At 45.3% G+C, this 14,641-nt stretch overlaps 2 protein-coding genes across 2 annotated transcripts in view; one reads left to right on the top strand and one right to left on the bottom strand.

The window, feature by feature from the left end:
• Positions 1-2,088, top strand: part of BAZ2A (bromodomain adjacent to zinc finger domain 2A) — a 32,966-nt gene extending 30,878 nt beyond the window's left edge. Inside the window, exons 28-30 of the mRNA XM_042782853.1 lie at positions 1,353-1,576; positions 1,692-1,835; positions 1,923-2,088. Coding sequence (XP_042638787.1) covers positions 1,353-1,576; positions 1,692-1,835; positions 1,923-2,088 — 534 coding nt within the window. The remainder of the gene's footprint in view (positions 1-1,352; positions 1,577-1,691; positions 1,836-1,922) is intronic.
• Positions 2,089-10,560: 8,472 nt separating this feature from the next.
• Positions 10,561-14,641, bottom strand: part of RBMS2 (RNA binding motif single stranded interacting protein 2) — an 85,175-nt gene continuing 81,094 nt past the window's right edge. The window contains exons 10-13 of the mRNA XM_007955139.2: positions 12,586-12,663; positions 12,138-12,248; positions 11,437-11,517; positions 10,561-10,641 (exon numbers count right to left, since the gene is read on the bottom strand). Coding sequence (XP_007953330.1) covers positions 10,561-10,641; positions 11,437-11,517; positions 12,138-12,248; positions 12,586-12,663 — 351 coding nt within the window. The remainder of the gene's footprint in view (positions 10,642-11,436; positions 11,518-12,137; positions 12,249-12,585; positions 12,664-14,641) is intronic.

Raw genomic sequence — 14,641 nt, 5'->3', positions numbered from 1 at the left:
GGTGTGATAGAGAATGAGTACGTGTGCACAGATCTCTGTTAGTTGTTCATGAAGAGCAGTGAAAGGTGAATTGGGCTGATACTGGCTGTCATCTGTCACTGGTCAGTTGGTGCAGAAGCAAGTGGGGGCCCTCATTCAGTGGGGCTGCAAGAGATAGGTATGATTGGGTCATGTGGAAACAGTTACTGTCTCCCACTCAGTCAGACAAAAATTAAAATAAATATATATACCACAAAAAACAATAAGTGAGAAAATATTTAAAGAAATACTTTAAAAAGACGAAATCTAAATAGAAAAAGAAAAAGTCTCACAATATCTGTAGAGGGAGAAATAAGAGAAAAGAGCAAGAGTAAAAGAATAATTTTTTTAAACAAATGAGAAAAGTGCAGAAAGAAAAAATGGGATGGGAGGAACCAAAGGAAAGAAAAAAATGATGCGAACTAGGAATAGGGGAGAGGAAAAAAAAAAAAAAAACAGAACCCAGAAAAGGAAAAGGAAAAAATAAAAAAAAGGAAGGAAAAACAAATAATTTAAAAACAAAGACAGAACTGGGAGGGGCCAGACACCCAGACTCTGTCGGGGCACAGACTGGGATGGAATTTCTGCCAGTCCAGAACGTGGGTGGAGGTGGGGGATGGCTACACCTCCATTCACCAAGAGTGTGTGGGGTATAAGAGTAACAAGGGGAATATAGCATCTTTCCAGTTGTCAGCCTCAAGTGTGGTTACCCATGGTGTCCTCAGGAAGCACAGCCTATTGGTAGGTCACTGGTATCCAAACCCCACTTGCAGATATTCAAAATGGGTGTACCCTCAGGATAGCTGAAAATCCACAGCTCAGTTTGTCTCCTTACTGGCTGTTTTCTAGTCATCAGCCACCAGTATAGTTGTCCATGGAGCCCTGCTGAGCTGGACTGATTGCTAGGTTACTGCCCAGGTCCTAATGCCACTTGTAAATATTCAGACTGGCCATGCTGTCAGGACAGCCAGCCACCCACAGCTCCCATTTGTCTCCTTTATCTACCGTTTTCATTTAGGTTCTTCTACTAGTTGGTATTTAATCTACTTCTTTATCCTTCCTTTCAAAGCTCAAGGCCCCAGGATTATCTTCTGTATCTCTGTCAGTTGCTTTCTCTTTTTCTTTGTTGAAAAGGGTCTGTGTAGCCTGCCTGCCATCTTCCATGCTGAGTTCTATACCTTCAGTATCACAAAAACTATTTTACTGGGTTATAAGAATAAATATGAAAGTATCTTGAAGTCTTAATCACACCTAGACAAGGATTATAATAAACTGAAGAGCAGCAGAGTATGTCTCCAACTGTTTTTAATCTTGCCATTTTCTCCTGTCCTCAGCAGGTAGAAGGAGAACTCACTCAGCAGCCTGGTTTCCCAAAGCGAGGCCAGAAACGGAAAAGTGGTTATGTACTGAACTTCCCAGAGGGTGACAGCCGTCGACGCCGAGTATTGTCAAGGGGCCGAGAAAGCCTGGCAGTGCCTCGGTATTTGGAAGGACTGTCCCCATCCAAACGGCGGCGACTCTCTATGAGAAGCCACCACAGTGATCTCACATTTTGCGAGTGAGTTGAGTGAATTGTGGAAACAGCTGTCTCTACCTTTGCTAGAGGAAAGGGCTGGGAGGAGTCAGTGCATTTGCACCCTGAGGTCCAGCTGTCCCTGTTCCTGTAACAATAGGATTATCCTAATGGAGATGGAGTCCCATGATGCAGCATGGCCTTTCCTGGAACCTGTGAACCCACGGTTGGTGAGTGGATACCGGCGCATCATCAAAAACCCCATGGATTTTTCCACCATGCGGGAACGGCTGCTTCGGGGAGGGTAAGTAGACATAGGTCAACTTCCAGCTCTTATTTGTCATTGCCATAACTCCTTCCAACTCACAGCTCAGCTTCTACCTCTGCCTAGGTATACGAGCTCTGAGGAATTTGCAGCCGATGCCCTTCTGGTCTTTGACAACTGCCAGACCTTCAATGAAGACGACTCTGAAGTGGGCAAGGCTGGGCACATCATGCGTCGCTTCTTTGAGAGCCGCTGGGAGGAGTTTCATCAGGGAAAACAGGCTAATCTGTGAGGCGGGGGTGGGCTCATGCTGTGGCATCCCCCTCCCTCCAGAAAAAAGATAGAAAACCTGCCATTCTCACCTGCTGATGCTGCCTGGGGTCGAGATTCAAGAGTCAGATATGCTATGATTTTTGACCTGATCCTTGGCAGCACCCCATATCCTCCTGTCCCCATGCCTTTCTCCCTTTCCTCCTCTTGCTCCTCAGATAAGAGGGGCAGAGATGAGGTCCTTCTGGACTGAAAGCCAAAAAAAGAAAGAAAAAAATACTTTTTCCTTTCTGTTTTATTTCCTTATTGAAAATTGGGAGGGAAAAGCCATCCCCCGCTTCCTCCTCCCAGCTTCCTCTCTCCTGCCCTGTATGTGCCCCAGCATTCTGGGGCTATTTAACAATAGCAATAGTTCTAGTGAATGTGTGAAACCGAGAAACACTCTGTACTGTGTGCGGACCCGTAGTGACGGCCAGTAAAGTGGACTTAACTCCCAAGTGTGTCGAGCCGGACACCGGGCCCTGGACATGCTGCTTCCATGTTCAGTCCCTCTCCTGCGTCTCGCTTTCTCTCAGTAGACCTCTCCCCCATTATTCAGATTTTTCTTCATCTAATGTAAAATTATCGTGTACGGGTTCCTCCCTTTCTCTTCCTCCACATCTTTTTTTCCCTTCAAAGGAAAAAAATCTTCAGTGGTCCCTGTCTTTCTGTCTCCATCTTCCTGCCAATAGCTATCCCCTCTATTGATGTCGGACGCTCCTCACGTGCTGAGTTTCCAGCCTTTTCTGAAACTCAGTAGCTGGGGAGCGGGTAGGGAGGCATCCTAAGCCTTCCAGCCTCCTTCCCCTCTTCTTACCCAAACCTCCCTCTTGGGAACTCCTCAGGGACAACTACTGCTGAGTTTGGGTGCACCCCAAGATGGAGGCCAGGTAGCAATGACCAGTCTCGGAGAGAAGAGAGGTGTGTGTGTGTGTGTGTGTGTGTGTGTGTGTGAGAGAGAGAGAGAGAGAGAGAGAGAGAGAGAGAGACAGAACGATGTGATAGTGCCCCTGTATTGTTTAGTGAGATCCATTCAGTTTTCCCAAGTATCTCTTTTTATTCCCAACTTTCCCATTGTTTCCAACCATCACTTTTTTGTCTTTGGGAAACCACAAGGAACAGTTTATCTGGGGACAAGGCCATGTCTCTCCTCTCTCCTGGTGGTTTCTGTTCTAGCCTCTTCAAACTGTGCAATCTTTCAGCAGGAACTTTCTCTCTCCTCAGTAGCTTTGAGTTTTAAGCTTTTTCAGGGAGAGGGGTAGAACTGGATCTTTTCCTAATCCCATGAGCTTCTGTGGATTTAGTTGTGCTTGCTTTCCCTACTTCATACCCCCAGGACTCCTTCCCCAGCAGCAGACACTCCGGAGCACAGGAGACTAGGGAGGGAGGGGTTCTGGGTCCACCACTGCCCTACATGTGATTATGCCGGGCCCCCCCATCATGTGAGAGGAAAGCTGCTAACTCCCTGCTACAGCCATGGGCTCCTGGTCCCCTGTTTTCCTGCTCAGCAGAGCCCCTCCCATCAGAGATTACGGGTACTTGCACTGGGGAGGTGGTTGCTGGCTGGCTGGCCCAAGCAGAGAGCTGAGGCATCCAAGTAACGTTCCCTTGGTGAAGCGGGGGTGCCGGGTGAGGCAGAGCATTCCTTGTACTTCTGGCAGCACTGAGTAGCCACTGAACAGGGTGGGGGCGGTATGGGTTCTGGGGCAGCCTCTTACTCTTTTGCGTTCCTTCTCCCCCATAGCCTATTTCTAAAGTCGCCTTTTCTGTCAGATAAACCTCAAAACTTTTAATTTTATTTGATTTTTTTTTTTGCTTTGAAATAAGAGGTGGATTGAAGAATATTTGACTTTATATTATGCATAAATATTTATATTTTATCTAAATAACTGCGCTGTAACAAACTTTGTGTTAAATATTTGGAACTGTTAGAGATGGGGGCTACTCCTTTTCCTCGTGGCAGTTTTCCCCTGGTATAAAATGTACTAATTTTATTATTGGAGGTGAGGCAGATTGGGGGAGTGAAATCTCATTTGTTCCTGCTTTGTATTCCTCTCCCAGCTCCATCTCTTTCTCTAGGGACCAGGCGCTCTTAACATGGGGTGGGAGTCCTAGCCTCAGCTTGAAGAGGTATGGGTTGAAGGGGGGTGTGGGATAGGAGTAGGGCTTGATCAAAGGGGCCATTTCTCACTTTTCTTTCCTCATCTTCACTGCCCCTTGAGCTAGGTGGATTTTCTCTTCTTGAAAATCGAGTATTTGGTAGGGAAGGCAGGTTTAAAAAAACAAAAACAAAAACCCACCCCCTCCCCCTATCAGTCTGGTAACAGGAAGAAACTACGTACCATCACCACCACCAAGTTCCCATGTTCCTTTTACAACAAAAGGGACTGACTTTTTATATAACCAAATGTGGTGTTTTAGTGACTTTTTGATAATGTACAGTTTTTTGTGAATTTAAATTTATTTCTTTCTATATTTTTAGGACCAATCTCATTTTTAATAAGGTTAAAAAAAAGAAAAAAAAGTCTAGAGAAAACTCCTGTTTTTGCCATGTGATGTTCCACAAGTGCAGCTGTAGAAAAGTGCTTGTCAGTTGAATAAAAACCACATTTGATAGAGATTCAAAAGACTCTGTGTATTTATCTTCCCTTCAACACAGCCTCTCACACATTCCTAAGGGGGAGATGGATGTTAGAATGTTTATGATCATCTAGTATAAGAGCTGGTGGGTAGGGGAGCGTTTCTTTTTCTCCTGCTTTCCTTGGCGTGTGTGTGGCACAGGTTCGCGGTGCTCCCGCCTGCTCTGGCTGCAGTGCCGCACCAGAGTGGTATATGGTGTGCCTACTTCCCACCTCCTTGAAAGCCGTGGGCTTGGCTTCCTAATCTCCCACTGGTGGTGCTACAGTAGCAGACATGGGCCCACCACCACCATCCCACCTCTCTCTTACGCATGGATAAGACACCACAAGATAACGAGTTTCATGTTTTATTTCAAATCAAAAGTTGAAATAAGACAAAATGTAACTACCAAGTGTAGGGAAGCAACATGGGACAACCGAAGGTCAGAAAAGGAAAAAAAAAGCTGGAAGGGTGGTGTTGGCATAGACATGGAAAGAGTATAAAACTAGAAACTTATGCATAAAGAAAAAATGTACAAAATATGTTTGCATATAAATTAAACTTATTTTCTGCCCTAGGTGATAAGTGCACACACAAGAAGAGCACTCACCTACCCCAAAAGGCCCAGAAAGGTGTGTACTGGAACGTGGAGACACAATAATGAGGTGGGACTTTGTTTGCTCGGGCTGGGAAGTCTTATTACCCTCTGGGCTGGAGGGGAACAGTTTTGGTGAACAGTGTAACTGTATATTAAGGTGGAGAGGTAACTACATCCAGCTGCTTCTAGCTCCATCTTCCAGAAGGTGCTTGGTTACCTTCTCAGCTATATGGCTGGCTAACTTTCCCCTATCCCCTTAAATTCTGAGCTCTTGCTCTGATGCTGGTGCTTCTAGGGCAACTCCCAAGCAACAGTTAATACCCTAGAGAGGTTAGGGGTTAATATCCACAGTCTACACCCCTGGCATACCACAACAAGACCTACTGGACAGTTCACGCTCTTCTAGGGAAGATGAGTGAGCTAAAATTCTCAGAGAAGACATTCCAGAAATAGACATAACCAATGGAATTTTTGCATTTCTAGCCCCCAGTTCCCAACCCTCAAGAAGGGAAGGACAGAGTAAAGGAAAGCCGTAACAGGTGCTTGTCCCCTTGTTCACTGTGAGATTGTGAGGTAGATGTAGAACAAGGACAAGGAAGTTTGGGGATGTGCTTGGAGAATGAAGGCTTAGTCAAAACAGATGTGGACAAGCAAGGGAGAAAGCAGTGATAACACTGTGAGGGTGCCCAGCCTTTTCATGACTACGGTCATGGGACCAGGCCTAGGGAAGGGTGGCAGAACTCGGCAAAGATCAGAAAGATGATAGAGCTCACTGGGTGGTCTTAGCTGCTGAAGGAAAGGGAAGGAAGGGGTGAAAGTTGCTAGCAGGCTTCACAGATCATCTAATGCTTGGAAAGACCTAAAATGCAGGTAGCACAGAAACGAGGGAGTAGTTGGCTTTTGGGGGAGGGATCAGGAAGCATCAGGGAATCAAGCGGCAAGATTTAAGATCTGCCCGTCACTGACTCCCGTAATTAACCCTCTCTTCTCTGAAGCCTGCTGAATCAGATCTAGCAAAGCCTCAAGGTGAATTTGGACCTGACCATCCTCCCAAGTTTACGGTCCTAGTTTAAGAAGATAAAGTAGCCCCTCATGAGTGCCATGACATCACTCTGAAAAGGTGGGGCATGTGGACAGGAGAGCAATAGTAGTTCCTTTTCTGTAAGACTAGTAGGCTGGGATCCTTGCAACATTTCAGCAAGGCCTCTCAGAGTACTTTTATGATGCAAGGCTCCAGCCCCCCAAAGCATTGACAGTGAAGCATCAGGAAGTGAGCATTGGAGGCCCCAAGGGGAGTGCATGAGTTCACTGATGAACAGTGAGGAAAGGAAGGAATAGAACTGGACTGAGGTGGCCCAAGTCGGGGATGGTCCGTAAAGTCTGGTCTTCACTCTCAGTGCAAGGAATGTCCTCCCTACCACTCCTATTCATCACTGGAAAGAGCTGTTACCTTTCCAGGCTTCCTAGTCTAGGGAGCTCTTCAAATTCTTTGGTTGAAAACATTTAAAAAAATAATTCCCTCCCCATAATCATTCCTGTATCCTGTCTAACCTCTGTTTCCCTCCAAAAAGTCCAACCGGCTCAGGGTCTGAACATTTTCCCAGAGGCTGAGGGGAGTAGTAACACCACCACTGGCATGAGATGAGATGGGCAGTGTCTGAACACTGGAAAGAGTTACACCATCTGAGGATGGGACTCTGGTATATTCTATTTGTCTGAAAACAGAAAAACATGAAATACTAAAATATTTTAAGAATACTATGAGTGTCCTGTAATGAGTAGAGGAAGAGATATGAAATGCATAGAGTAAGATCTGGGCTCCAGGAAGACAAGATTCTGAAGACATTAGGCAGACTATTCCAACCCTAACACAAAGTAGTATTTAAAGAGCCCACCCCAAGTCTGTGAAGCTGGAAGGCTCCCCTACAATTCTGGAGTTCTAAGCCCCTGCCACACCCCCACCAATAGGCAGTTTAATGAGAGAAAGTATCCTTCATTCCTTCTCCCTCTCTCCAATCTGTTAGAAATGAACTAACAGCTTGGGGGGTAAATATCATGAGTATAACCCAAAAGCACTAAAAAGAAATTCCTCAGTGCCATTAGCCACTCACTACAAAACTGACCAGGCTCCCCATCACTTCATATGCCTAAAACCTTCCAAAGCCAGAAATATGCAATAGAATCCAACAAGCAGATTCACATGAAGAAAACACACAAACAGTAACTTCAGAATTTAAAAAAAACAAAATAGTCATGGCCATTTAAGCATTTTTTAAATACAGAGAAGGCAGGCAGGAGTTCTGGGTGGTGGGGAGAGTGGCGGCAGCAGCGACAACAGCAGCAGTTTCTAAACATGGAATTCCCCATTGCACTAAATCTATCACAGCAAGGCTCCCCCATCTGCAGTCAATCAAATGAACAGGAATCTGCATTTTTCTCTCTAAAGGCCACGGTAAGGAAAGCAGCTAGTGTCCTTTCCTTGTCTGAGGGCATCTGGAGACTCGAGCACATGAGCTATCGACCCAAACCCATTGAGAAGGTTACTGGACTGCAGCTGCTTTCATTAGGATAGACCCCTTCAGAGGTTTGACACACCCAGAAGAAACTGAATAGTGGCACTTTGTCTTACACTTTGTCTGGCCTACTGCCCCTGCTGCCTTACTCCCAGGATGTACAAAGGTACAGTGTAGGGGTAGGGAGCAGTGGGACTCTCAGTTCTAGAGTGGGTGGGAGGAGGGAAAGCTGGGCTCAAGCTCTGCTCACAGTGAGGGCTCCTTTCCCTCTGCCATCTCCCAGCAGCATGCCTAAGGAACATGTTTCTCCATTCTCCATCATTTTGCTTTTTGTCTTGATTACCTGATGGAGAGGCAGCTGGCCTTGAAGTGACCAAAGCAAACCAAGTCTGCTGCCATCGAGTGGATTCCAACTCACAGTGACCCTATAAGGACAGAACAGCTCAAGAAGGGTTTCCAACGCTGTAAATCATTATGGAAGCAGACTGCCTCATCTTTCCTCTCTGGAGCAGCTGGTGGGTTCAAATTGCTGACCTTTTGGTTAGTAGCCAAGCACTTAACCACTGTGCCACCAGGGCTCTTTTCCTTATAGTGAAGGAGAGGGGAGCAGAATTCCCCTTTTGGTGGGTGAGGGAGTTCCTGGGAGAAGACAGGCACAGGAGCTTATTTACTAAAAGACAGGCAAATGCTTTCTACCCATCTGTCTTCACATGTGTGAAGTCAGGTCTTGTAGAACAAGACCGAGTTGAAGAGCAAGATGTAGGAATTTTTTAAGACTCTTGACCTTGAGATGGGATTTACTGCCCTTTTCTAGCCTAGCTCCTTGTCCTTCCACAAGAAGGAAAATTATTTCTGACGCCCTGGATTCCCTGGGAAAGGGACCTAAACAAGTCAGGGCAAGGCAGGTCACGCTAGACAGTTAGGGAGAGCTTTGTCCTTTCCCACCCTGGCACAGTACGAACACACCCACACACACAGCCCGGCCCTGACCTCCATTCTGCCACGTGTCTGTGCACATGTGGCATGAGCACACACAGCCAGAAGCCTTTCCAGGCCAGCTCGTGCTGGATGCAGAGATGCCAAAGGTCAAAGCCTGAGGAGAACTCAGGGACCCCAGTTCTGTCTCCCAACTAACTACATGTACGTCAAAAGGCACTGTGTGTCCAGGGTAGGGGTGGGGAATTTACCAAGGTCCTATTGTGCAGGCAGCAGGAATGACACTGTATCATGGTTTCTCAACGTCAGCACGAATGACACTGTGGGCCAGGTAATTCTTTGTTGTGGGCACCTGTCTTGTGCACTGTAGAATTTTGAGTCTATTCACTAGATGCCAGTAGCATCCCCCAGACATAACAATCAAAAACGTCTCCAGATATTGCCAAATGTCCCCTGGGACACCACCACTTCCTGCTGAGAACCAATCAATGGTCTCTAGGTGAAGAGCTGACCGCCCCACAGTGGGGAGGGACCCTAAGTGGATTCTGCATGGTCACAGCTGCACAGCCTCTGGGCACAGTGAAGTATAATGGGGAAGAGAGTGGTCAGGAGACCCAAGGCAGAAAGAAGATCCTCTAAGAGGCAGGAAAGCAGGTATTCCTGAAGAGCTGCAGCTGCAAAAGCCACTTCCTCAGGTGTGCTGGCCCCAGCAGTGAGAAGAGTCAGTCAGAAGTCACTAAGTCCACTCTTCTGAAACTTGCCAGGAAAGACCTAGTCTTCATCCAAATTTGGCTCAAGGGTGGCTGGCTTCCAGAGGGCATGGGACTGTCTCTTTCATGAGTCTAGGTCACATCTTTCTGAGGCCAAAGTCTAGTCTTCTCCCAGGAGATGGCAGGGCAGGAGGAGGAAAAGCCACTTCCATTGCCTGTTTAGTGTTCCACTTTGTTCTCTGCTCAGCCCCCCAAAATACTCCATACGAAATTTAATTCCAAAAAGAAATCCACAAAATTAAAAACTGTAACAAGGCGAAGTAGACAGGCTCTGCTGTATGGAAGAGAAAAAGAACAATTTGGGTGAGAGAAAGAAGGCATCATATGTGAGAAGAGTCAGGGTGTGTGCAGAGAACTTACCAAACAGAATTTTGAGAGTCTGCATACTTTCTCACAAACATACACCAAAAAGGTCCATAACTAAACTCAAGAAGAGTCTATAGTAGGACTCCTTATCACCACCTCTCTCTCTTTTCTTTTTAAAGAATACATTATAATTGTTTATAAACCCCCTACAATAATTCTAATACATCAACAAACGTTTTTCACTCAGATGAAAAGTTTCCAGCTACCCTGTTTCTGTGAGTTAGGGAAAGAGCATATTGTGGTTTAAAACAAGATGAAACAGAACAAAACAAAACAAAAAAACTTTATTTGCAAAAGAAAAAAAAAAGTGTTGATTTCCTTGAAGAGAGCAGGAGCACAGTCATGTTCTTTTCCAGGCCCACATCTGTCTTTGAAAAATGATGGCCAAGGGCTGGTCCTCAGCAGGACCCACAATAGTCTATACTCTTGGTTAACCCTCTAGATTTTGTTTTTGGAAGCACTCTGGGAGCATTAGCATCTCCAAGAATTCATTTCTATTCAGCAAAGAGGGGAGGGGAAGGCTAAAGGAGGTGTAAGCCAGAAGGATCAGGAAGGGGAGTGACAAACAGAAAAGAACCTGTCTGACTTCAGGCAGGCATTAAGCTGCTGTCTCCCAGCTCAGCATACCCCCAGCATGTAATTCTTACTCACTGTTACTTGTTGAACTGGAAAGAATAGATCCCATGGTCTGAGGGAGTATCCACTGTCATTTGAGTCTGTTGGCCGCTGCTCTCCTGTACCACAGCCAAGGCAGGACAGTCACCCTGTGCTTTACCTTCCCTCACCTCCCACTGAAGCAGCCTGCTGTTGTTGTAATGTGCCATGGAGTTGGACCCAACTCATAGCAACCCCTCCTTGGGTTTCCGAGGCAGTATCACTACAGAAGTAGATTGACCAACCCTCCTTCCGAGGAGTGGCTGGTGGGTTTGAACCGCCACCCTTCCAGTTAGCAGTCAGGTGCCTTAGGTACTACGCTACCAGAGCTCCCTAAAGCAGCCTAGTTAATCCAAATCCAAACCAAACCCACCGCCACTGAGGTCTTTCAACTCATAGTGACACTATACGACAGAGTAGAACTGCCCCATAGAGTTTCCAAGGCTGTAAATCTTTACGGAAGCAGACTGCCTCATCTTATGTGGAGTGGCTGGCAGTTTGAACTGCTAACCTTTGGGCTAGCAGCAGAATACTATAACCACTGTGCCACCAGAACTCCTTAGCTTAGTTAACATCCACCCAAAATTGAGTGCCCTCCCCTGATCTACTCCCATCCCACTCCCACTTCCCAACACGTATAGCAGCCTCCCATCTTCCCAAGACAAACTGGCCAATACAACCCAGCACATTGGTATTAACTACTGGCTGTCAACAAGTGAGGAAGGGCCTCATTCCTGACATAGCCTAGTCTGCTTCCTGTGTTCTGCACATGAACTCCGGCTATGAATGAATGAGGAATCAGCTCAAGGAGCAGCATCAGGGATAAACCTGTTCATTCTCCTATCCTCAATCCAGAGAGATGAGAAAGCGCTTACCTCAACTGAAACACTGGAAGAAGGCACAGGGGTGTACGGGGAGATGTACGCGCCTTGCACAGCTGCAGCTGCTGGCATATACTAGAATGAGAAACATCAACAGGCTTGGACCAGTGAGGCCTGGCTGCACTGAAAGCATCAGAGCAGCTTGAAAAAATAACCCTGATCCTGTCTCCCATTTCCAGAGACTCTGAATTGGTCTGGGCATTAACTTTGTAAAAGCACTCCAAGCGTTCAAAAACACTACTTTATGGAGACTTCTAACTGCGTGGCTGACTTTCCCCCTCTCTCCAGACTGTCTTCTGCTTTTTCTCAATACACTGCTTTCTCTGCCCCTAAGTCCTGTGCAAATGAGAATGCACAGGCCTAAAAAACTTCATGTACTTCATCTACCCTTATGTTCCTATTTCGATAAGGATTTCTAAGAAATGTGTATGAGCTCCTAGATAAACTAGTGCACAGACAGAAATACTATTCATTCCATTTCATGACCCAGGAATCAGTTGAAAAGGGTGAGCTGGGAGCACAATGGCTGCAGTCCTGGCTCATGGATTATTCTCTTTTTAGTTCATCTCCTGAGACTGCCCACCACTGCACTGAAGTGATTCCCACCACCATGCATTAAGTCCTTGTTCTGAAAAGCATGACATAGGCAGTCCTTGTTCTGCACAATTCATGATCTAGGAAATGTTCTGCTTTACCGTGCCCGGGCTGCTAAGGGAGAGGTGGCCCAGTTGCTGGGTGAGAGGTCCCATCATGGAGGCAGGCTGGAGAGAAAGGGGGTGATCCATCCCTGGTGTCAGAACTGAACCCTTGAGGTAGAAACAAAGGGTAGGATTAGTCGGCAGCATCCTGTGAGGCTGCCTAAAGCAGGGACTGGTAGTTTCCAGAACCACTGAAGACACATCTTAAAATCTTGAGAAATGATAGATGAGCAAGAACCCAGCTATATACAGACGAGGTACTCTGCCTGTCAGTCTGCGGGGACCCTGGTCTAAGAATGAGAAACTCACAGGATTTAAGGTCACATCACTGTGCTGCACAAGAGACTGAACCAGAACTCATACCCACATCTCCCGTCACTGTATCCCATTGTTTTTCTTCACGTTAAACTGCCTCTTTGGCTTTTGCCCACTTTTGAACACTCACTGAAGGCTGCATGAGGTATGACTGGTGGTGCATCCAAGATGCGTTAGGTACTTGTAGAGGAGATGTCTGAGTCACTCTCTAACACAAGCAAAAACAAACAAAATATTAATTGCCAGAAAACTACTGTTCAGCCCAGTAATCTGAGAACGTTCAGCAAAGCCCAGAAAAGTCTGAGTGCCCTCTTCAGAAAAGAAACATCAATAAAAAATGGTTTTCTTATAACAATAAAAAATAATACTGTAAATATTCACCCCAACCACAATAAAAAGAATAAACTGCTTTAAAAATATTAGCAATTCTGCAACTCAACTAATAATGAGAAAATGAGTGAAGAATTTGTATAGACATTTCTTCAAATATATGCAAATTGCCAATAAGCACACATAAACAGGCATAATACCGTTAGTCACTAAAGAAATGCAACTTAAAACCAAAATGAGATACCACTTCACACATACAAGGGCTGTGTATGCACAGGGAAATAGCTGGGGGGAGGAGTGCAAGGGAGGGAAGGACACGGAAGAGGTCACAATGGGGAGGAATTGGAAAGGGAGCTGTGGCATTGTGGGAAATTGCAGTCAATGTCATGAGACAGTGTATGTGAGCTGCTGTATAGAAAATGAATTTGCTCTGTAAACTTTCAACCAAATCACAATAAAAAAGGTCAAAATTGGAGAAATAAAAAGTAATATTAGATGTTGAAAGATGTGAGAAAATTCAGCAACCATTTGTTTAAAAAATATCTCAATTAAAATAGGGACTACAAAGAAATTACTTAAAAAATTAAAGGCTATTACTAAAATCCAGATAGTAACATTAGCCTAAACAGAGACATATTAAAAGCATTACAATTATATTACAATTAAAATAACTTATGTTATTATAAGGTCAGGAGCTCTGGTGGTGCAGTGCCTAAGGCATTTGACCACTAACCAGAAGGCTGGGGGTTCAAACCCACCAGCCACTTCTTGGAAGGAAGGTTGAGCAATCTACTTCCAAAGTGATACCACCTCAGAAACCCAAGGAGGGGTCGCTATGAGTTGGATCCAACTCGATGGCAGTGAGTGTTAATGTAAGGTCAAATAAATATGGTAAGGTAAGAACATAATTGGTATAAAATTAGAAAAAACCATAAAACTTATTTAATTTGGCTGATGATAGATAAATAAAGTGTGGCTATTGTAGATTTAATTCTGTTCCCCGGAAATATACATCAACTTGGTTGGGCCATAATTCTCAGAGGTTTAGCAGTTATATAATAATATAATCATCTCCCATGATGTGATCAGCCAATCAGTTTTAAGGGGATTAGGATGGGATGCAACACTCTTACTCAGGAAACAGCCCTGATCTGATGTAAAGGGAGTTTCCTTGGGGTGTGGCTACATCATCTTTTATCTCGTTGTTGTTGTTGTTATGTGCCGTTGAGTGGGACCTCATAGCGACCCCCCTGGGTTTCCAAGGCAGTATCACTACGGAAGTAGATTGCCCCATCTTTCTTCCTAGGAGTGGCTGGTGGGTTTAAACCACCAGCCTTCTGGTTAGCAGTCAAGTGCTTTAGGCACTATGCTATCAGAGCTCCCATCTTTTATCTTACAAGAGATAAAAGGAAAGCAAAGCAAGCAGAGAGGAGAGGGACCTCTCAGTATCACTGAGAAAGAAGAGCCAGGAGGGAGTACATCCTTTGGACCCAGGTACTCTGTGCTGAGAACATCCTACATCCAGAGGAAGACTGATGCCAAGATACATGAAGATCTCCAAGGGATGCCAGGCCCACAGATGCTGAAAGTAGACAAGGACCTTCCCCCAGAGTTGATGAAGCCTTCCCCTAGTGTTGGTGCCCTGAATTTGGACTTCTAGGCTCCTAAACTGTGAGAGAATAAATTTCTGTTTGTTAAAGCCATCTACTTGTGGTATTCCTGTTATACCAGCACTAGATTAGTGGTATATCCATTTAATGGAACATTATTAAGCCATAGAATATGTCTAGAAAAGCTAAGAAACTCAAGTAAGAAAATAATAATAGTAATAATAAGAGGATTTAGTAAGTTAGCTG

Source organism: Orycteropus afer, unplaced genomic scaffold (genome assembly GCF_000298275.1).
Source record: "Orycteropus afer afer isolate SDZICR_OR568_19922 unplaced genomic scaffold, OryAfe1.0 scaffold00490, whole genome shotgun sequence".
In the NCBI taxonomy this organism is placed as follows: Eukaryota; Metazoa; Chordata; class Mammalia; order Tubulidentata; family Orycteropodidae; genus Orycteropus; species Orycteropus afer.
Note: the sequence above shows the minus strand (reverse complement) of the source record. Positions and strands in the feature narration are given on the sequence as shown.